Source organism: Dreissena polymorpha, chromosome 8 (genome assembly GCF_020536995.1).
Source record: "Dreissena polymorpha isolate Duluth1 chromosome 8, UMN_Dpol_1.0, whole genome shotgun sequence".
NCBI classification, from domain to species: domain Eukaryota; kingdom Metazoa; phylum Mollusca; class Bivalvia; order Myida; family Dreissenidae; genus Dreissena; species Dreissena polymorpha.
Window position 1 is genome coordinate 83,555,699 of NC_068362.1, and position 25,376 is coordinate 83,581,074.

At 35.1% G+C, this 25,376-nt stretch overlaps 2 protein-coding genes across 2 annotated transcripts; both read right to left on the reverse strand.

Moving 5' to 3' along the window:
- Positions 1-13,883: 13,883 nt before the first annotated feature.
- On the reverse strand, positions 13,884-14,624 carry LOC127840700 (uncharacterized). The gene has a single exon (XM_052369113.1). The coding sequence runs from the start codon at positions 14,622-14,624 to the stop codon at positions 13,884-13,886; it is 741 nt and encodes a 246-aa protein (XP_052225073.1).
- A 1,505-nt stretch (positions 14,625-16,129) lies between these two features.
- LOC127840701 (uncharacterized) lies at positions 16,130-19,214 on the reverse strand. Its single transcript, XM_052369114.1, has 3 exons — positions 19,161-19,214; positions 17,397-17,590; positions 16,130-16,306 (listed from the first exon to the last, which is right to left on the reverse strand). Exons 1-3 carry the CDS (start codon positions 19,212-19,214, stop codon positions 16,234-16,236), a joined length of 321 nt encoding a protein of 106 aa, XP_052225074.1. The 3' UTR covers positions 16,130-16,233.
- Positions 19,215-25,376: the final 6,162 nt, after the last annotated feature.

Consider the following 25,376-nt stretch of genomic DNA (forward strand, 5'->3'; position numbering starts at 1 on the left):
TTTTTAGCGTCAACGTGACGTTCGCATGATAGGCCGTCTCCCCATGTGATTAACGTGTTGACCTCTCCGTTGCGCTGCGGAACGTAGTTGTGGAGGTGGTCTAATATGATTACTACTCCTTGGACAGTTGAGGGTTTCTGGTCCAAAACACCAATGATATACTGAAACAAAACCGTAATACATGTGTAAGATTCAGGGTCATTTTATGCAATATATTTACAAATATTCGGGCAGGAAAGAGATTCCAATTCGGATAGGCGTTGAGGCAGCAGCTGCCCATGTATCGTATATATCACACAACAGCAACATGTTTCAGCCATTTATTATTTTTATTTTACCTACCCTTTAATTTATGCAGCTGACCCAATATTTTAAATATTGCGTAGTCACGTGATGTCGCTTAAACGAATGAAAAGACTAAATATTTGTTGGTTGTTAAAATGTATCTTTATCTATAGACGTCCATGTGCTTAGCCATTGGTAAGACAATATAAGCGGATGTCAACATCGATGGTGTACAGTGTTACTTTCACGATAATTGTAAATGAACATACCAGCTCGCTTTTCCGCTTGCTATGCTCCTCAAACGGATGCCATAAATGAGTATTGACCTTCTCTTCACTTGCAGCCTTGACGTGCTCCTGTACATCTGGAGATATCACATGGTAATTTTTTGACAACCGCAACGACCAAAGCAAACTTAAGTTATTGACAACAAACCTCTTGTTTTCCACCTGCCCACCATAATCCATTCTTTTAACCTTGATGCACTACGTGGTTTAAATCTAATTATAATCACTGAGAAAACGAGACCATCGTATAAGCTAGAAATATACAAATGGTACAAATCTGTGTTAAATTGATTATTCAAACACATTTTCAAGGTTTGTATTTTCCTTAATTGATGTATTTATTATTTGTATTTTGTAATAATTAGATTGGATGACAATTCCTTCAGATTCCTTGAAACTATTCAAATACACAATTCAATACAAATATACTTTTAAAGACCGTGTCTGTGGCTTCTAGTGGGTACTTTTTGCAGTGGATATGGTGTCCATCAAGAGGTCCCAAGAAATGCACTCGTGATCGTCTGTATAAACCAATGTTTTTAATGTCCCATTTACAACCGATAGTTTAAGGTTGCCCTTGATCGCTCTCCGTAGTTTATGTACTAATTCATTATAAAACATTTAATCACGCATCCAAAGGCAGGGTTATTTTGACTCCAAATTGAAAAAAAACGCGAATAAAACCATTTTCGTTGCATATACTACATGTAACATTCCAGAGAGTCAACGACCCCAGCATGCCTACTTGTAACCCAAATTCACATAACCGTCCCGCAGCTTGTTTTTTTCATACGCAGTTGATCGATTTTCAAACTACGCCGATATATTATTAGAACAAAAAAGTTCTGAGAAAGTTGTATTATGATAGAGAATAACAGATGACTTCTAGATGCTTCACAATCGTTCACTAAAGCCATATAAGAAGAACTGCAACGCAACGTGAAGTGGTCCTCTACGTTTGTTAAAATTGAGGTCAAAATAACTCTTCCTGGGGTGTGTGTGGGGAATTGTTTGATATTAAACAAGACTATTGCCTAGCAATACTAGTCCCTTACCGGTAAAACTCCATCATTTTCAGCAATATTTCTAGTCTATTTTTGTCGGAGCAATCAGAATTCTTGACGTAGGAACAAAATGAAATGACGTGCATAATCTCCATATTGCCACCCATCTATATTTTAAGTTTCATAAAAAAATATGAAGAACTTTCAAAGTTATCGCAGGATCCACTATTTTTAGCAATATTTCTAGTGTATTTGTTAATATTTCTCGTTTATTTGTTGCCATAGAAACCAGAATTCTTGATGTAGGAACAAAAATAATGAAATGATGTACATAATCTCCATATTGCCATGTTTCAAGTTTCATAAAAAAAATATTAAGGTTTAAAGTTATCGCAGGATCCAGAAAAGTGACAGACAGAGTGCAAACCATAAGTTCCACCGGTAGGGGACAATAAGCATAATAACATTGTTTCGATATTACAAGGTTCATTGGCTATTATAACAATTATGTATTATCGTATATTAGCTTATAGATATTTTACACAGCTATATGAATATTAGAAGTTAATATGGACTGATTGTTAGGCATGGTATGAAAGATAACGTTGCACATAAATGTCCCGTATCACCGTTATATTCCATAATAGTTATGCGTTTCCTCACGAAACTATTCATCCTCGAGCATTTACTGAAGAAAATGTTGCTTACTAAATAAATAGCTTGGGGCTTCATATTCCCGGGTGAGTTTACGGAATTTTTTGAATTTTCAGGTTTTCATGTTTGTATGAATTACATATTTCGTGTCTAGTACCATTTGTTTCATGCATAGAAGCATGCTCAGTATCTAGTGCCTTCCTTAGCCAGAAGTACTTGAGTTGATTAAATTTAAATGTTCAAACTATCAAGCAAAACGAACTTATTAACCAAACATGATGATAAATGTGTGCGATTTCATTTCACCCAACAGTATGCTTGACTGCATTTACCAAATAACGACCGAATCAAGATATCATTGTTACGAATATCACAATGCAATAACCATTTGTCATACACCAACACTCAATCTTCATTTAGAAAAATGCACTTGTCGTGCAGAAGCATGTAATGTCTTAAGCAATGGACAGTTGTAATTTAATGATCCATGCGATCTTTTGTATAATTGTAAAATAAATTTTAATCCGTATCATTTGACATTTTATAAAAATATTTATGATAAATAAACACTGTGCTGTGTGATTTCGTAATTTCAATTAAAAGATCTTCGCAACTTATGGTTTTGTTTATTAATTTTTTAAAAATAAGTTCCTACTATAACATGCAATAGTTTACTGTACCTACTAAAGAAATTAACAAACATGAATTGTGCTTAACTCATTTTGCCTAGCGTCTAGAAAAAAGACCTAGGCAAACAGCGTAGACCCAGATGAGACGCCGCATGATGCGGCATCTCATTAGGGTCTGCGCTGTTTGCTTAAAGGAATTCCTGTAATAAGTATTCTAAATATAGAAATAAATATACTAGACATCCCTAATTTTCGAAATAAATTGATCCAATTTAAAAGGATGGGAGAGTCCACTAGGCATAAATGGGTTAAGGTCTATGCTAAATTTACGTTCTAGCAGTACGCGTAATGTGTGCAACAGCAAGTATTACGAAACTAATGTTTCGGGATATTACTATCGGTAATAGTCAGTTTCCGGTATATTGTTGTTTGGTCAAAAATGCTATAATTAGATTCTCTGTGCGCAAGGTCGCGTAGAGTTAAAGTTCGTGCTTTATATGGAACTTACACATACACTCTCATTCGTAAGGATCCCAACGCGATTGACACTTCGTTGCATACAGTTTAAATAATCAAGTATTGCACGGTTATCCTTTGGCATAAAAATCGCTGTAGCAATTAAAGCGACCTTGGTTTGCCCGTAGATTGTGATCCATGAATTTTCCATATCTGCAACTGGACGCTCCATTCAGGCAAGGCTGGATGTAATTCAATAATTTAAACTGCAACTGTAATTATTTGCTCCATAATGCATACAAGCTAATTGGATTTAATCAGTCCGGACACATATAAGAAATAACAACCGCATACACGTGTTTCATATCCAACATTGTTTCGGTGCTGATTAGCACAGCTAGTAGACGGACATAGTTTCGCTCAACGTTTATAAATATGAGCGATGTGAACAAAACATCCTTTGTTACTTACTGCATATTACGTTATGCAAATATTTATGACTTTAGACTTTATGCTTTGCTTTTTGATGACTTTAATACGGCATAAATCCGTGTTTATTACTATACATGTTTGTCTTAATGTTGCCAGGCCCTTGTTTAGCAAGAGTGAAAATAAGGAATCGATATGTTTCGAGAAAACAAAAATCATACTTTGAATATGTGCATTCTCCCGAACGTAATTTCTACAATTGAAATGTTCCAATTAAATAATGCTGTAAAGAGTAAAGGTACATAGGACAAACGAATACCAATTAAAGTACGTTTAGAATAATGTTCCTAATATTATGCATGTTTTCTGCAGCATAAAATGTATACATGCAATATTTGTTACACCATTTGTAATGATTGTTTTCTCAACTTTTTATTAAGTGTAATTATTAAATACATACTTCGTCGCTTAATTGCTATAATGCTTTATCTCCAATTTTTTTTTTAAATTAGTTTTTGTATATCGCTGTGTTCGTTAGAACGAGATCTTTAATATAACGTAATCGGATTCAAGATTCAGTCGTCAAAGAAGAAGTTTTTCTATTCCATTTTGCTCTATCTCCCACATTTTTACAAACGGGTGAATGCTGTACCGCATCATCTCCGGGACTTAGAGCAAAGAAGAATTCACGCTCAGATTAGCCTATCAATTGCCAGAATTAACACCACGTGACTGAGTTTCATTTCAGAACTGTAATGATCTATCCTCATGACGTTCAATGAATAAATACTCTTATCTCCTTTTTGACCAATGAAACAACTTTATATAAGTCATGTGTCATTAAACAAACATGGCTGCATTAATTCCAAATAGGCATGATGTTTAATTGGAAAATATAACTTTCGTGTTGTGGTAATGGGAAGGTCCTACACAACGGTGCCATTGTCTCAGTCCAACATGCTTCGCACTGGTACCATTAACACAGTCCAACATGCTTCACACTGGTAGCATAGTCACAGTCCAACAAGCTACATACTGGTACAATAGTCACAGTCCATTATACTATGTACTGGCAACATAGTCACAGTCCAACATGCTACGCACTGGTACCATAGTCACAGTCCAACAAGCTACATACTGGTACAATAGTCACAGTCCATTATACTATGTACTGGCAACATAGTCAAAGTCCAACATGCTACGCACTGGTACCATTGTCACAGTCCAACATGCTACACACTTGTACCATAGTCACAGTCCAACATGCTACGCACTGGTACCGTAGTAACAGTCCATCATGCTACACACTGGTACCATTGTCACATTCCAACATGCTACACACTGGTACCATAGTCACAGTCCAACATGCAACGCACTGATATCATAGTCACAGTCCAACATGCTACACACTCGTACCATAGTCACAGTCCAACATGCTACGCACCGGTACCATATTCACAGTCCAACATGCTACGCACTGGTACCATAGTCACAATCCAACATGCTATGCACTGGTACCATTGTCACAGTCCAACTTGCGTCACACTGGCACCATTGTCACTGTCCAACATGCTACGCACTGATACCATAGTCACAGTCCAACATGCTACACACTGGTACCATAGTCACAGTCCAACATGCTATGCACTGGTACCATAGTGACAGTCCAACATGCTACGCACTGGTACAAATGTTATAGTCCAACATGCCGCACACTGGTACCATTCTAACCATCTAACAAGCTACGTACTGGTACAATAGTCACAGTCCAACATGCTGCGAACTGGTAAAATTGTCACAGTCCAACATGGTACACACTGGTACGATTGTCACAGTCCAACATGCTACAGAATGATACCATTGTCACAGTCCAACATGCTACACACTGGTACCATTGGCACAGTCCAACATGCTACGCACTGGTACCATTGTCACAGTAGAAAAACACGCTAGGACTTGGTGACCAAGTAGATAATATAGACATCGATAGGGCACACAGAGTGAAATCTCGCAATAAAACAGAATGTACAATTATAGCTCGTTTTACCAAATTCAAAGACTGTGAATTCATTTTCAACAAAGCAAATACCACATTGAAATCAAACTCGCCTTTTTATGTGCAGCAAAACTTTTCAGATCGAGTCAAGCGACACCGGCATAAATAGGCAAACAGATGATCATTGAGCGAAAAAAGGGCAACTATGCATCCATAAGATTCGATAAACTATATATAAACAACGATATCTACAAATTTAATGACAATACACAATGTGTTGAACGCATTGCTTCACGCAGGAGTTTTCAACCACGTGCACATCATCCACGTGGATATAACAATAATAATAACAGCTCTGACGAACGACGCTTTGATGACAACCAATGGCACCAGGGCGAAATACCGTCACCGATGACAGCCTTTCTAAATTGGTCACCGACGATCTTTCCGCTTTTCGTTCGGACATCTCCAATGCTGACGACACTCCGAGCCAATCAATCGTCGCCTAGAAATCGGGCCAAGGCTAACACATAAACACTTGTGAAAACTGCAGTATATTCACGTGGAACATTGCCGGCTTAAAAAAACATTAGGGCAATCGAGAAATAAAATCTTATTTACAGACATTCGACATAATAAATTTGTGTGAAACATGGGGCAACATTAAAGGTGAATTTAATAATTTTCTAGATGGATTTACTTGCTATGATTATGTCAGAAAACGTAAACTAAATACTTTACGGAATAGTGGCGGCATTAGTGTCTTTATACACAATAAGCTAGAATCACTGAATATTGTATAAAGGGTATGTAATGATTTCGTTGATTCTGTTGAAATCCACTTTTGTTTTTATACGCCCGTCTATGACGGGACGTATTATGGTATACCCCGCGTCCGTCCGTCCGTCTGTTAATGTCGTACGCTACGTCAAATATCCTTTGACAGATTTTCTTCAAATTTTATCACAATCTTAATATTGATAAACCCTGATCCCCTTTCGTTTTTGACGGAATTCTGAATTGTCGTTCCAGAGTTATGGGACTTTGTTCGTCAAAATTTCGTGATTTCATTGAATGTCCTACTGTAGCTCAAATATCCTTCGATGGATTTTTTTCAAATTTCAACACAATCTTAATATTGATAAACCCTGATCCCCTTTTGTTTTTGACGGAATTCTGAATTGTCGTTCCAGAGTTATGGGACTTTGTTCGACAAAATTTCGTGATTTCATTGAATGTCCTACTGTAGCTCAAATATCCTTCGATGGATTTTTTTTTTTTTTTTTTTAGTATCCCTGAAAAATTGAACAAGGTGAGCTTTTTTCTATTCCGATTGTACACTACCACTTACCCATCTACATTTCTCTTTTATTATTGGTCAAAATATCTATAACAGGTTTACTTCAACTCCATATCCTCTAAAGAAATGCATACATATACTCAAAAAAAGATATGGTATGAATGTCAAGGAGACGGCGCTCCATGCTCATGTACTTATAAAATAAACCATGTATTCAAATACAAATAAACTGAAGTAAAAAAATGATTCAAAGGGTTATTTATTACCTTACTACTTCATTGGCGAACGACGGGCGTATCATGCGCTCATGGCGCAGCTGTTTATTACAAATGTTATGACATGAAGGATGTTATTATGTACTTCACCTATGTATCTCCCGAGGGATCGACTATTTATTACAACACTGATTATTCTGATTATTCTAACGGTATAACTACAATTTATGATGACCTAGAAAAAATGGGTTTGATTATCCCGACAAGTCTCTGTTTTTGTCAGGTGATTTCAATAGCAGAACGAAAGATTATCTCGATTTTATACCATGTAATACTTTAGAATATATCTACGGTGAAATTGACTATGAAGGTAGTACATACGAAATACATAGGCAAAATAAGGATAAAATCGGAAATAACTTTGGCCGCTCTCTAGCAAATCTATGTTGCATTTTTTATATCCATATTCTTAATGGCCGATTTCAATCCGATAATAATGGCGAATTTACCTCTTTTGCAAATGACGGTTCAAGCGTAGTTGACTTCATGATAGCGCGCCAGAACTTTTTAATACGCATTTAAAAGATTTCAGAGTATTAGATAGAGATGACTCCGATCATTTTCCTATATCATGTTCTATTGAATTGAAATCCGTTGTACCATCAGCAACGCCCAAAACATATCATAACTTAAGTACTACGAAACCGTTACCCCGATTTAAATGGCGTGATAACAGAATGCACGACTTTGTATCCATATTTGAGAGCGCCCTCCAGTAAAACAGCACACTTATTACAAATTATATTAACATTAATATTAACGATGCAATAACACAAATCACATTATTATATGCAACAGCTGCAAAGCAAATGCAAGTACGATCACTCCGCATTAACGCAACGCAGCCCGAGTGGTGGGACTCTGACTGCGACGAGAAAAAGCGAGCTAAATACGCGGCGCTCCGTAAATTTAGAATTACAAATTTAGCAGCTCATTTGCGAAAATATAAAGATTTAAGAAACGAATATAAATCTATCTGTAAAAACAAGCTTTTAGTCTTTCAGCGTAATGAAAGAAAACAACTGTATGATGTAAGAAACAATGCGTCTATGTTCTGGAGGAAAATCAAATGTACTAATACTAAACCGTGTATAATTAAGATATCGCCTAGATATCAGCCTACGGCTTCGGTCCATATACGGTTTGTGGCTGCCTGGCTGGTCACTATAATGCCATAGGGACCTCAGTGGAGTTTACTATTTCTTATATTACACCGAAGAGTTTCCCCTTTACCATTGTACAGTGTTGTACGATTGTTTATGGTTTAGATCTAAAAGAGATAAACTGTAGAATTTCGCAGGAATAATGACGTCATTTCGTTAAAAATGACGTCATTTTACAGTAAAACAGCGCAAATTAAGTGGTGTGTAACCCCGATTGGTCCATATACAAAAAATAGTGACCGGTCCATATACTATTAGGTTCCTTTATCGCATTTTATAGACTGAAACCGGTCATATAGATATAGAAGGACCAATATCTCTGAGGTGTAATATTTAAGAAATAGTAAACCCCACTGAGGTCCCTATGGCATTATGGTGACCAGCCAGGCAACCACAAACCGTATATGGACCGAAGCCGTAGGCTGAGGTTCATATACAGTTTTTGGCTGCCTGGCTGGTCACTATAATGCCATTGGGACCGAAGTGGAGTTTTACTATTTCTTATATTACACCGAAGAGTTTCCCCTTTACAGTGTTGTACGATTGTTTATCGTTTAGATCTAAAATAGATAAACTGAAGAATTTCGCAGGAATAATGATGTCATTTCGTTAAAAAATGACGTCATTTTACAGTAAAACAGTGCAAATTTAGTGGTGTGTAACCCCGAACGGTCCATATACAAAAAAATAGTGACCGGTCCATATACTATTAGATGACTCTATCGCATTTTATAGACTGAAACCGGTCATATAGATATAGAAGGACCAATATCTCTGAGGTGTAATATATTCAAATATTACGGCTGAAGAATGGTATAAATATTTTAGTAAACTACTCTATAATACAGATGCTATGGAAATTGATAATTCTGAAAATACAGAATTCATTGATGTATCAGCATCCGAGCTTAATGATTCATTTACCGTACAAGAAGTCGAACGGTCATTGTCCAAATTGACAACCAAAAACGTTGTGGTGTTGATGGTATTCCCGCGGAATTTTATAAGTATACCTCGAACGAAATAGCACCGTATCTGTGTAAACTCTTTAATAAAATTCTCGATTCAAGTAATCTTCCAGACTAACTTTACAAATCGGAAACAACTAATGACCCTGGAAATTACAGAGGCATTTCTGTTACAAACACGATGTACAAAGTATTTTCTGAAATAATTAATGCTCGTTTATACTCTCGGGCCAAGAACAATAATAAAATCGACGAATCGCAAGCTGGTTTCAGACGCGGGTAATCAACAGTTGACAACATTTTTTGCCTCCAAGCTATGATACAAAAATATCTATCGAAAAAGAAAGGCAGATTCGATTGCTTATATGTTGATTTCAAAAAAACGTTTGATTCAATTAACCATTTTAAATTGTTTAAATGTCTCGAAAGGAAAGGCTTACACGGTAAATTTCTGAATGTTCTAGAAGCTATGTATAAGAACTTAAAATCCTTCGTAAAAATGCAAAATAAACCTACATGCTCATATGATTATAACGCACAATCAGTTGAGCACGCTGTTAAAGGGATCTTTTCACGGTTTGGTAAATTGACAAAATTGAAAAAAGTTGTTTCAGATTCGCAAATTTTCGTTTTAGTTATGATATTTGTGCGGAAACAGTATTACTGAACATGTACCATAGTCCAAGATAGCCATTATATGTATCTTTTGACGATTTGAAAACCTAAAAATTATAAAGCGTTGCAACGCGAAACGATTGAATAATTTAGAGAGTTCTGTTGTTGTCGTTTAAATTTACGAAACTACGAAGATTATTTATATAAGGTATAACATACTTTAAAGATTATTTATATAAGGTATAAAATACTTTCACTGTGTATACCCGGCGGAATAGCTGAGAGGGCTAATGCGTTTTTACTTCAGACTAACTCCAGGACACGGGGGTCACCGGTTCGAGCCCTGTTACCGGCTACTTTTTTTCCCTTTTTTAATTTTATTCTTGATTTTTTACTGGAGCTTTTAAGATCCAATGTTCACATTTATCAATATAAAGCATTTAATGACAAACTTCAAAATATTCCAAAATCTGTGAAACGGCCCCTTTAAAAGTTGGTTCTCTTGTAACATCGGCACCAGACAAGGCGACAAAACAAGTTCGACAATATTTGCCCGTTTTATTGACGAGTTATCTTCCTTTCTGCGTGAAAACTGTGGTTCTGGTATTTATGTCACCACTGATATTCCCGACATCATTTGTTTAATGTTCGCTGACGATATCGCAAATTGCGCGGAAACAAAACAAAAATTACAGAGACTCTTAATCTTACAAAAAATAGTCGCAGTCGTCTAGGTAGTAAATCTAAATATGTTTCATATTCCAGACAGTTTTTAAAAACTTTATAATTATCTAATACAGTACTATTATTAATTTTACCGTACCATTCTTGTTTAAAATTGTCAACAAGTCTACATTTGAACTCGCTAATAAAACTATTGACATGTACAACGTTTGGATTTTCAAAAACATAACCAAATCCAAAATTATTTAACATGTTCTTGACATTTGAGACCCAGTTTGTAAAACCTTTATTACAGTCGCTCAAGGCTTGTTTGTACACAGTGTTCATTATGATATTATCATTGTTCAGAACTTTAAACCAGTATTTAATAATTTTAACAAACCTGTTTACATACAATGGATATCTACCCAATTCTCCATAAACAGCAACATTACATGTATTTATTTTTACCTGAAGTAAGCGTTCGCAAAATTTTAAATGTATACGTTCTAAATCATCGGACTTCGTAAAACCCCATACTTCTGAAGCATAATTTAATATCGAACCCACAAAAGAGTCAAACAACTGGCAAAATATTTTCGGTTTTATGTCAAATTTATTGCATTTAGACAATAATGTATTCATGGCCTTAAGGGCTTTACCAATCAAATGCTCATTGTTTAGTTTAAAACTTCCAGTATAATTCAACACTGTGCCTAGATAGTTAAAGTTATCAACAACTTCAATAGCATTACCATTATATACCCATTTTTCGTTTTCTTTTAATCCCCCTCTCTTCCGAAATACCATTATTTTCGTTTTTGCAGTGTTAACATTTAACCCCCAAGAATTGCAATATAAGTATAAATTATCTAAATGAGTTTGAACTTCAGCCGGGGACTTGCCTAAAATAGCCATGTCATCAGCAAATAATAATAAAATCAACACAATATCATCTATATTCAAACCAGAATTAATGCTATCTTGTAAGTAAAGTTCCAGGTCTTCAACAAATAAAGAAAACAAAATTGGCGACATTACCTCCCCTTGCCTCAGTCCAACAGCATAACTAAAATAATCTGAATAAGATGAGCATGATTTGACACGTGACTTAACATTTGCATACATATCTTTTACTATTCTAAGCAATTTACCTTGTATACCAGACTTAAACATTTTCAACCATAATGCATTGCGATAAATACTATCAAAACATTTTAACATATCGACGTATATAACATACAAACGTTTGTTTTCATTTAAATAGTTTTGGACAATTGACATCAGTATAAAAATAGCATCAACAGTTGAATAACCTTTCCTAAATCCGAACTGCGCATCCGAAATAATAGTGTTTGCATTGCAAAATGTTTCAATACGTTTATTTAAAATAGTGGTAAATAATTTGGAAAAACAGCTTACTAATGTAATCCCTCTATAGTTATTGACATCATTAACTGGACCTTTTTTATGCAAAGGGATAATGACCCCTTCAGTCCATTTATCGGGGAAAAAGCCCGATACAAAAATACCGTTAAATACATCACATAAATGGGCAGACAAAATATCACTGCATTCAAGAAAATATTCATTTAAAATACAATCGCTACCCGATGATTTATTACGCTTTAAATGTTTTATTGCATTCTTAACTTCTTCAATTGATATAGGTACGTCAAGTTCAGGAAATGCAGAATTTTCTAAGTTAAAATCATTATTTAAACAAAAATCTTCTGCTTCAGTATTGCAAAAATCCGACATATTGCTACTAAGGTTTTCAAAAAACTTTGTAAATTCTTCTAAAGATATTTTATTTTTATTCACGTTAGTTTTCGATTTGAAAAATCGCAAGAATTCCCTTGGTTTGTGTTTTCTTAAATTTTCAATATCCGACATTTTTTTCCTATAACAGCAGGCTTTCTTCTTACGAATTAAATCCTTATAATGCCTTTTACTTGTACATAGGTGTTCTCTATTTAGATCTGTTTTACAAGAGTTAAAGATACGTAGAGCTTCGTGATATAAATTTCGTGCAGTAATGCACTCGTTATCAAACCATTCTGCGTTCCTTGTACAACTATCTACATTGAAACTAGGGTTTGTTTTATAAACACATGTTTTGGAAAATAACGGATCAGCAATACTGCGAATAGTTTCAGTAAATCTATTCAGCACGTTATTAATTGACGTTCTACATGAATAATCTACATTTTGTACAATGGTATTAAAAACAGGTAACAACGAAATAATTTGTGAGCGAAATTGCCCACGTAATGCATCGTCCCATTTATACTTGACATCAGTGAATGACTGGTAATCGGACGGGACATTATTACATAATAATAAAAAATGTAACGGGGCGTGATCACTAAATTCGTTAAAGTCATGCACGGTAAAATCAGATATACTAGAAAAGCTGTATTCGGTTGCCAACAAATAATCAATTACAGACGTACCGTTATTGGAATAAAAAGTTTGCTTACAGCTATTGCCAACTCTACCATTAGCAATTCGTAAACAAGTAGATTTACATAAATCCAGTAATTTTACTCCGTGACTATTTATCGAGCTATCAACTGAGGCCCTCACAGAGGTGTTATCTGGACAGTAATCGGCGTCATCATAGACAGTATTAATTATATCGTGTACAATGTAATCGAATTTATTGCCAACTCTACTATTGAGATCACCAACAACAAAGATTTTACCGAATTCAGAAAAATAAGTTATATCGTTTTCTAAAATTTCAAACAAATCTACATTAAAAGTGTTATAAACTGGAGACTCATGCCCCCATACATATGTTGCGCATATATAAAAATCTTCTGATATATTAAAAAATAAGTGGTCAAGTTTCAACCAGATTATTGTATCGAAATGATTTTTTACAATTTTAATACCATCGGCTAATTCTTCTTTAATATATATAGCAATACCACCACTATTTCTACGCGCTTTTTTGTGTTGAAACTTTCTGAAGAAGTTAAAAGACACATATCCATTTAAATTGACATCACTGGAACTATTAGCCCAAGATTCATACAAAAAACATACATCATGAGAACTTAAAATATTTACAAAATTGTGAGATGACTTCTTTACATCCGTAAGTCCGTTAACGTTCCACGACAGGATAGATATTTCACCACCGCCGTGCTCCTACGCGCGCACCGGGGTGCCGTCAATGTAAAGCGTGTCGTAGGCCAGGTAAGCCCGCTTACCCAGCCGCCTCGCCTCCTTCATTTTCGGCACTAGTTGACGCCTTTTCATCATGACTTCAGGAGGGAATTGTTCGAACACCCGGAACGCCGTGCCATCAAGCTCCTTCCACCTTTTTCTCACCATTTCTCTGTCCTTAAAGAACGAAAACTTAGCAACAATGTTTCTTATCTTTCCATGTGTCGGCGATCCCGGAGACCGGTGAACACGTTCGAATCTAATAGAGGTAGCTACTTCCTGTGAAAGCTTGAAGGCGCTCACCAAATGCTGGCGTAACTTGACCTCCGTCATCTCCGGCGTCTCCATAACGTTTCCGGTTGCCTCTGGTATTGACGTGAAGATAAGGTTGTTTCGCATAGACTGCGATTGAAGGTAGCTTACGTCCTCCCGAAGGGTATCACGCTCCTTTACTAGCACCTGGACCCTCTCTGCGAGCTCTGCAGCATGAATATCTGCCCCATCTACCTTATCTTCCAAGCGTGATACACGCTCCTCCACCTTTTTAGCCCTCTCCTCATGAACCACCCACAGCTGCTTCATCTCCTTCTCGAAACTCTCCATCCGCTTCTCGATCGAGTCCATCACACTCATCTTTGCCTCTAAACACTGTAAACGAGATGAGACGGACTTCAGAAGAAGCATCACATCACGCATAGTGGGCTCCGCACTGCTGTCTGCCATGTTGTTATCTATACCACTTCCGGTTTCACTGATACCACTCGATGTTATCATTACAAACATTACAAAAGCCTTCTTAACACAGAAAAGTACTTATCGATTGATTTAACACCAAAATATAAGATTGCTCTTTCGAAATTCCGTGCCTCAAACCATAAATTACAAATCGAACTGGGTAGACACAATAATGTACAAAAAGAAAACAGAATATGTAATGATTGTTCTACAAACGAAGTTCGATATCTGGATTGCGAATACCATGCTTTTTTCAAGTGTACCAAATACAATGAAATAAGATTAAATTATCTTTATAGCTGGAATACTTCAGGCGATTCACCACTAAATTTTTATAACTTAATGAGCTAATGATAAAACTATTTAAAAAAGTTAAGTATAAAAGTGGTTCATTTATTGAAAATTATCAATAACTAATGAAACACTTCAGATGTATATTAACACATCTGTTTTGTTTGTATTGATGTTGTTTGTGTATGTGTTTACCTATGTGTAGATATTTTCTAACCGCAACTATATTAACATCTAAAATATGAATTACTTTATAATGACTATTGCTATATTAAAACAACCCGTATGAATTTTTATAAGTTTGTACTAGACACAACTCTTATTTGATTTAATAGATAGTTATAATGTATTACTATGTTTTTTTTGGGCCGGAGGCCTTTGTTTACACAATAAAATTTACTTGACTTGACTTGACTAGTCCAACATGCTACCTCCTGGTACCATTGTCACAGTCCAACATGCTACACACTGGTACCATTGTCACAGTCCAACATGCGACGCACTGGTACCATTGTCAAAGATCAACATGCTACGCATTGGTACCAAAGTCACAGTCCAAAATGCTACGCACTGGTACCATAGTCACACCATAGTCACACTCCAACATGCTACACACTGGTACAATAGTCACAGCCCAACATGCTTTGCATTGTTACAATTGTTACAGTCCAACATGCTACACACTGGTACTATAGTCACAGTCCAACATGCTGCAAAATACACCAAATCATATATATTTTAGAAAATGTATAATTTTTAATATGATCTATGTCCAGATCCGTAACCGATAAAATGCTCTATGTCCCGATAGAGCAGTTCAGAATTAACGATTTAAAAAAAAATACCAGAATGCATCCAAACATCAAATTGCAATTAACATTAACATATAATTTACTTAAGTTAATATTTAATTATATTCATATTCTCCGTTTGCTGATAAACACTCCGGTATATTTTTTTCAACATACGTGCATAGATAAGTGAGAAAATGAAGGTTAAACCTTTACACGCGTTTTTCTCCAAAAAATGAAATTGGTAGTTAGAGCACTTTAGCAATCAAGCGACGACTTTGCAATAATTCATGTCTCGATTTTCATTTGTCAGGTTATTACTCTCATCAGTTTTACTATATATATATATGTATTTGGTAATTTCTATTCATATAGTGTGTTTAGTACATGTATGGTAAAATAGAGTCATGGTTGCAGAATAGTTTTTATTTATTCTTTTTAACAAAGGCAAACATTTTCAGTACAATAGCATGTCGTCCGTTACTTCGATCCGTTTTATCTGATCGTAGTTATCGTTATTCCTTTTCCCACCTTGTTCTCACGACGTGTGGATTTACTTTCCTGGCCATGGCCAGCCCCAACAATCTTCTTAAAAACATAAACGGCTCAGGTTAATTTTGGATCCAACATGCTCATAATATGAACAAAAGCGTTATAAATATGATATAATTTGTTGATAATTTTCATAACAAAACATTTTTCTTAGTACAAGGCCATGATTCAAGAACAGAGTTAGCAGTTAACTGACACCATGTATTATCTATTCAACAAACAGAGCACGAGTCGTTGTTTATGGAGAGGACATTGAATATTTAATAAAATAAGCGCGCTTACATATGCGTTTGTTTATTTTGAATTTAATTTAAAAAAATGAATAACTTATCGTATTAAAGTGACAATAGGTAGGTTACAGCATGAATAAATCTTTTAACAAAGAGAGAGAAAATGATATGCACAAAGGTATCTCTACATTGCATGACATAAACATATTCCTTAATGTACTTGGTTTAGCAAACAGCCATAAAAAGCTGATTCATTTAATCCTTCAAAAGCACAAACCATTTCAAGTTTACTCATTGAAATAAAAGAACGTTTTGTAAATATAACGGGTAAACGATGATTGCAACTATGGATAAGATTGTTTTCTCCAAAGTCATATGTACTCATCATCGTGCAAGTCGTGATGGGGGCGTTATAAATGGTATACAAGTAAAATGTCGTATCGTATAGGTTGGTATATGATATCTCTTATAGTTCATATTACTCAACGTAGTCGTGAAATATTTTACAATATAAGTAATAGTGTATATGCACAAGACGATTTTGACTTTATAATAAAACTGTTCATGTTATGTAATTCTTTCCTTCGATGTGACGTGAAGTTAAATAGTTATGCCTTAATTATAGAAGGTCTAGTATTAATAAATAAACATGCTCTGCAAGACGCCCATACACGTTTAATATGTATACAGATTCTGAATATCTGCGTTAGGTCTGAATAACTGCATTTCCAGGATATAAGTCAAAAACGCCACACATTTTTGTTCTTCTGTATTAGCATGTTGTCTAAACTTGTGCCCAGGTGAAGATCACAAATCAGTGTTCACCTAGTTGTTTCTATATGATATCGGTACTATATACGTAAAGATACAAGCAAAGAGAGCATAAATTACAATACCTATGCACACCGGGCAGCATCGGCCTTTTGGTGTGAATGATCCATAACGGCAGTTTATAGGGAACGCGCAAAGCACGACTCTGCAGTCTAACGGAGGGGATCTCGGCGAACAACGGTCCCCGCCCCACTGACCTGACGCCATGCCGCAGCACGACACCAGCAGCAAGAGTGTGACGGCTGATAACATCGTTGTCCTACAGTTACAAGAAACAGACAAGTTAGGCATTTTACTCGTGGACCCCTTTTTGGATATAGTCTTCACTTGCAACTTGCAATCTTGGTAAACTGGTGTACCCTCGTAAAGTGTTAAATAAGAAAAACAAAGAGAAACACTTTTCACCGAATAAGTTCCTTAATTAGCGCAGTTTTCGGACGTAAGCAGCTTAATTAAAATATCTTGACGAAGCTTTCGATTTATTTTGTGAAAAGCAAAAATATTTCCTCTTTCAACGTTTAGCTTTTTTCCGTTATAACAAAACCCTTTTCGTAAGCCCTCGCCTATATTCAATTTAAACTATTGTTTGAGTTTTTTGGTGTGTTTATGAATCGAATATAATAACTTTTTACAGAAGCATAGAAAGCTAAGGAACATTCGGGACACGGAGATGTTGGGTGCGGGAGGGGTATACCCTTAAGACAAGACTGTTTGTGAATGGTGTAAGGCATGTCTTTTCCTGCGTGGTTTTGTTCTAAAAGCGGTGATTAAAGAAACATCGTTTAATAATGCCTTTAAAAAATGGTGAGATGTCGACAAATGTCGATAGCAATAAACACAACGTGCTCAACAAAAGTATAGCTATGTAACATGCACATTTAATGAACTATGGATAATTAATGAAATAATAAACTAATGGCTTGTCAATTACAATAAAAGAAATAAAGCATTGTATCGAGTCAACTCAATTATTTACTCATATCAGCGCGATTTTTTATCAGTATTTCTCCAAGATCGTAAAAGAAAATGATAAAAAACAATCACGTATTTTTGTTGCAAACATTATATATATATATATAACTATAAATCATATCTTTAGTAATTATGTACAATAAAATCTTTAGTACTAATCTGTTTAAAGAAAAAGTTAAATATTTATGAAAAATGAAAATTCAGAAACATTATCAAATAAGAAATTGTTATTAACTCAAACAATTATTTTATTTAAGGCAAGTAACCATGGACATAAAACTAGATATGATTAAAACTCAATATTTATTAATATTGATTAATTCGTCGTAAAAGTGTTGTGTAATGATATAAATGATTAAAAGAAGTCATGGGCAGCATGTGGAGAAATACGTTGTTCACAAATTAGATAATGATAGTTTTATACAACGGCTTTCATAATACAATTTCTGGAAAACAAATCGTGTTGAAAACGAAATAATATATCGATCTATCTATCATAATTAATGTCTCATAATACGGTAATGCTCGTATATATGTATTATCAAACAACTCGTGCTTCGCATCTATATGTCATACTGCTGACAGTCGGTTATGCGACAATACATAGAGGATATTTGTTGGATTTGGTGGAATATTCATTTAAATTCACAAGTGATAATAGAAAATGATATTTTCACGAGTGGCGCATTTTCAAATGTGAATTAAAATCGATACTCCACCAATTCCAACAAATTTGTCACAGTTTGAAACAGTGAAATATCAGTTTTAATTCACTGATATTTCTCTATAAACATACGGAAAGCATAAAATAATATTGTTTCTTTTTCAAAGCATAAATTTGTTAATAAAATGCTCACCTTGGTCTCTGCTCTGGGGAATATGAGCACTAGATAAGCAAGGTTAACATGCATGCGTTTATATACATAAAATAAGGAGGATTACAAACAGATTTCGTCTATTTTAACACATAATCGGCTTAAATGTTGCAAAAATCTAGTTGCATTATGCGCAAATGAACTCCGCAATGTAGGCTTATACGCTAAATTGGAAAATTGCTTTGAAATTGTATACCTTGCAGCATATCTGTAATCAAGTATGAACAGTAAAGTTTTTAGTTTATTTATACTCCGCACATACATATGTGACATGAGTTTACAAGGATATACACATAAAAATGCCCAAGCTATGGGTCATGTGATATTTGAGAAATTCAAATGTGAATGTGACAACATGAAACAAATGTACAGGTATAGAAACATGTTGATGATACTTAATATATGCACTTTTTTGAGGAGTGTGCCTGGTGGCCATTTTTAACACTTTTTAAGATAATTGTAATAAATTGTTTAAGATTGCAAAGAACAGTTTCATTATTGTCATTCATAAGTAAATCTAATTTTATACAGTTTTCATTCGTTCGATATTTCTTAAGTAGATATTTGTTTCGTGGCTCATTAAAAGATATGCATTTTAAAAGGTATTGGTATAAATTCTAAATTGCAAAGATAACATAGTCGTTCAATGCGGTCAATATTTGACCATCTTAATTTTTCTATTGGCATAAGATTGTTACGCATTCTAAAATTGATAAAATATTGCCTATAGAAACAAGGTTAAATGTCTAGATATGTTTCATTTGTGTGCTCATATTTATACATGCGATAATTTAAGGGAAAATCTGATTATTTAGCTTGATCGTATTTACGAATTTCTTCATTACAATGTTCCTAATATAAATTTTATATTTCAAAGCACAGTCTAAAGACCAGACTGCAACGAACATCTGACAGTAATGGGCAAATAAATATCAACACAAAAGTCTGCAAATAAAGGTAAGACTTTACAACATAATCAACAGTCGACACATCTTTTCATGTGAAATTTCCTTATCTGTCTAAAAAGCTCGACCGTTTAATATAATACACTCGGTTGCTCTACAAAAATCACTTAGTATTCTACCACTATGATTTATTATTTTATCTTTTCAACAACGAGTAATTGGCATATTACATACACTTAATTAGTTCATCATAAATATTATTCTCAAATATATCGCTAGTTTCAACATCAACTATGTCAAAAACACAATTATCAACATCAGATATATCTGAATATGCTAATGTTCTAGCATTTAAGTCTCCGAAAAGAAATAAATATTTTTAATGTGTATTAAAGCTATCCATTTCAGCATACACCGTTTCACATAAACGTTTGTCACAATATTTAGAATTTTCAGCTGGAATGTAAATAAGGCCAAAAATAACATCCTCATCTAAATCGGTTGCTTTTTTGGCAGTTTTAACGATTGTACATATTCACATTGTGTATCCATTGCTTCAAAATGTTCCAATATTGTGTCCTTAATAAATGTTGCGATCCCACTTGACCTTTGACAATCGTTTTGTGATCTGTTTTTTCTACTTCAGAAAACGTGAATATTTTTTTACATTGATAACGTGACTATTGTCACAAAAGGTTTCTAGGCAGGAGAAAATGTCAAATTGGTTAAGGTTTTCTATAAATTCTTGTACAATTTAGTTGAATCAGTTTGATTACTTGATTGACCTGCGTTGCGAAAGATGGGGCGGTTTCCGCTAAGCTGTTGGATGCTGTGCGGCCCAGGCGATGTGTTTCGTTGCGAGCGCGTAGGGTCATGAGGAATCACGACATCACCGGCTCTGATATCCTTTCCGTCAACGAACAATCGGTTATGCACTAGAACCACTCGCTTTTTCAGATCCCGGAAATGTTTAACTAGAGGATAAAATTCACGTCTTTTTTCTTCCGGAATTGTTCGTTTGTGCCAAATTTTTATCCATGCGGTACATGTCCAGAACGGCGAACAGCTTCCATTTTGACAATATGAGAATTTTGAAATAATGGGTCTTGGGAGTGTCCGTGATGTATCAGCATCGGTTTGCACACGACGGACACGCTAAAATTCAATGTCGGTCAGATGCAAACGTGCGGAGCGAAATGCAGTAAAAATGTTTTCAGTATTGTCATAGGTTTTTCCAGACGCATTTGTGTATAAAACCTCGTCAATATTTGAAAATACTAAATTGTACCGCATGTCTCCGCATTTAATGTCAAGAAGCTGTCAATTAGGGACTCCTTTATGCATTTGTTTACGGTACACAGTTCATGGATAGTTTAAGAGTGTTCCAACAAGTTGTTTGTTCTGTTTAGATTGATTTTTCTTCACATTGTCATACTCGTCACCAAGAAATTGAGCAGTACTTTCAAGAGCATTCGTATTATTTTGTCAACCTCAGTCAATCTGTGATCCATGTCGTACATATTTTCACTATTTTGGTACATTTCATTGCAAGTAACATTACGGATATACATGAATTTAATTATTTCCGATTTGTTTTCCTAGTTTTGGCAAATAACTATGCAATTGAATGTCAACACAAAGCCTATATGTTGATGCATGTGAATGTATGATATCAAATGAATAATAAATAAAAACATTTGAACATCACAATGAAAGAAACTACCGTCACCATCAAAAAGTCCTAAAAGTATTCAAAGCAAGAGAATTAACATTCAAAGCAGCTATCAAGTGTGTATCCTGTATATTTAAATATTTGCATATCAGTGTTAACAGTGCACTATTTTTACTTCCAATAATTTATATCTGGAATATTTAGAAATATTACCTAGTAAAAATGTGATTACTACATAAATGTATGTGTAATATGTTAGAACATTCCATTTGCTTGAACACTGTGGATGCATAACACAAAAGTGAGTGTATGTTTCTTTTATTTGGGCCGTGCTTTGTGAAGAGGGGGTTTAATGCATGTGTGTGAAGTGTTGTCCCAGATTAGACTGTGCAGTCCGCGACACTGTCCGCTCTTATATAGAGAATAACAGGTTACTGCCTGATCTTTTTGTAATATATCAGGCAATGCTTAGAATAATATAACGGCGAGGCTTGCCGAGCCGTTATTTTATTCGTGCCGAGCCTGATATATTACAAAAAGATTAGGCAGTAACCTGTTTTTCTGTTTATCATACCTCTACGACACCGATTTTAAAGATATAATGAAAAAATCGCAAAAAGCTGCAGTTTTAGCGGGAAAGAATATGACTTGCCGTTTGACGTGTTAATAATGACGTCATGAGCACGCGCGATTAATATTTGTAAAAAAAGGTGTTTTTTTTTGCTGTTTGTGTTGCATTTTGTGTTTAAAATATATTACATCTTGGTAGCAAATTGTTTGTTTTGTTGAATCTGATTTGAAAAAAAAATACTTCATAGTTGATTCCGAGTAATATGACCATCCTCCGCACATGACTGATATAAGAACTTCCTGTAGAACATGACATAAAAAATGTACCAGGCAACGTTATATCAGGCATATATCAATGAGGTGGTATGATGAAATATATTTCGTTTAAAGAAAGTTTATTCTTAGCAAAATCCAGTTTAGGCCGAAGGTGTCGTCCCTGACCAATCAATCGCTTACGAACAACTAAGGTTAATACCACGCGTTTCAAGCCAATTTCGTAAGTACGATAATCCTGATAACTGCCGCATCTGCCGTATCCTCTCCGAGAAAGAGTTGTATAATTTATGCCAGAGGTTTGAATTCTTCAACTATATTCATTCACAAATAGATACATAATGTGAATATTGTGTTAAATGGAATATTTTTGAACGGAGCGTATATAAAGAAGAATCAAATAAATTCATAAACTCAGGCTATTAAAAGATGCGGAAAAATAAAACTAATGCTGATCAACAAATATAATGTCATATCGAGAGTCCAATACACTATAACGCGTCTGTTGCGTAATCTAGTGCTTGCTACTACAGCGGGGTTGAATTTGATAATTCTGGGAAACGTTCTTTTGTTCTCAACAGGTAGCGGCAATATCACATGTATTCATATGGCACAATACCCATTTTCGCATGACGCGGGTCTTTTTAAATGTCATTGCAAGTTGTAAATGGCATATTTTAAAATTGAATTGATAAAAGCAAATACAGCAAACTGGCAAATAAGGGTAGCCTATTCAGGCGTTCACGAACGATTTCAAGACGTACTGACCTAGTACGCAAACATTTGTGGTTAGATAATTAAACGATTTTCTCTTGACGAGACATTGCATGTATACTATTTCGGTAGTGTTTTTTTTTTTCTCATCTTGAAAGCAAAACTGCGTTAAACGATAGTCAATAATTTCTTCCCCTGACAATTTAGTGACCGAGTACAGACCCTAAAATTCTGCGAGATGGATTTTAACGCGTAATCAGAACTGGGCCACAATTTATGTCTATGTGTGGTTTGGACAAGCAGAGAATAGTCGGGAATTCCGCACATTGAGCAGTGTTACATCCTTTACGCTGCGCACGGACACAGTGATGCAGCCAAATTTATCTCGAATCAGCCTTTAACATATTCGAATGTATTCATTCGTGCCTGCTGGTGTAATGAAGAGGTCATTTAAGGTGAAAGCTGGGTAAAACAGTTACGCCGAAAAAGCGCACGAGTGTTCTATACCGATGTTCAGGTAAGAGACTGGTTGAGACCGTGTGAACTACTAAGGTAACACGTAATGCATCAACAACAAAGTAAGGGTAAACAGCGCTGTCTTCATCACAACCTATTTCGTAAATAAAAACTACTGCTCACAGATTTTTATTTTTTTCAAATTATTGTATATTTTTAATTGTATATGATGACAAAAAGTTTTGCAAAGGAATTTCCATATTGAAATTATATTCTTAGTGTGATAGGTATTCAATATTCTAACAATTTCATTTAATATGATGGCGATTGCCAATTTTGTTTTCATATTAACTGGTTCTCATTATACCATTTTCATCAAATTTTTAATGCTTCCAGAACGTCAAAAAGATACATTTTGTTGTTATTTTGTCTAAGTTATCTCTATAACATAAATATGGGGATAAACAGTGCACACACATCTCGTTTATAAGCAATGGCAGTTAATTCGGACAACAGCTATGCTTTATACGTTTATATCTTTTGCTCAATCAAATTTAAGTGGGCATCGAAGGGTTAGTCATGACTGACTTCGGAAACAAGGAGAGTTCAGACCGGCGGAAACCGAAAAATGTCTGGATGGCGCTCTTGTGATTTGATTTCAACCTAGAAGATCTATATCATGCAGGATTGTACATTATTGCAAAGTGAATTCGCTGAAAGAGGAATCGAGTTTATGCCGCCGATTCAAAGTCTGAGTTCTGTACAGGTGGCCGTTCGATGTCTGCAAAGGCTTTGCCCGATACGTAGATGATAACTGAACATTGCTCAGTGCCTTTCCTGGCACTAGATGCCAACACGATCTTATTCGAAATCGGACGATGTTTTTACCGTATAAAACTTTCACCCGATTTAGCCTTTCCCACCCAGAAGCAAATTAAAAATGCATATGTGCAAACAGCATAAAACCAGAACCGCCTGTGAGTAACTCGCAGTCGGTTCAGGTTTTATGCTGTTTGCTGCTCATCGGTATCTAAAGGTTGAAAATGAAGCCTTTAAATTTAATTTAGTAAGAAAGGGTTTTAATTTATGTTAACTTTCTATGGGACTACAATTGCGTCAAAATACGTTCCTAAGTGGTAAAGGGTTAAATATGTACCACCACTTCATCTGTTGAGTTGTTCTAATGGCGTGTTGCACCTTTCTGAGATTTGATCAGGTGATATGGTAAGGTGTGAAACTTGATTGTTTAGACAATTGGTTGTCCGGATATTGACTTGGATTTGATGGATGTGTAGTTCACCTGATAAGGTAAATATGAAGTTGTGTTACGCATGCTGTATCGGTGTTTGCTTTGCAATTGAGACGGTGCTTGTGAGAAAGATACGTTTTCTATAGTGTGTTTTGGTTAATTGAAAAAAATAATAAATAACGCAGATATAAAACTAGTTGAAATAAAATAGTTTTATGTGACTAATTTACCGCTCGAAGTATTAAAAACCATAATTATATTAATGAAAAGAAGCATAACCTAAATATAATTGTATATGTGTTCTGTACTCCCCATGAAACAATTCACATGTGCGATTAAATGTGTATGTGTATTTTAAC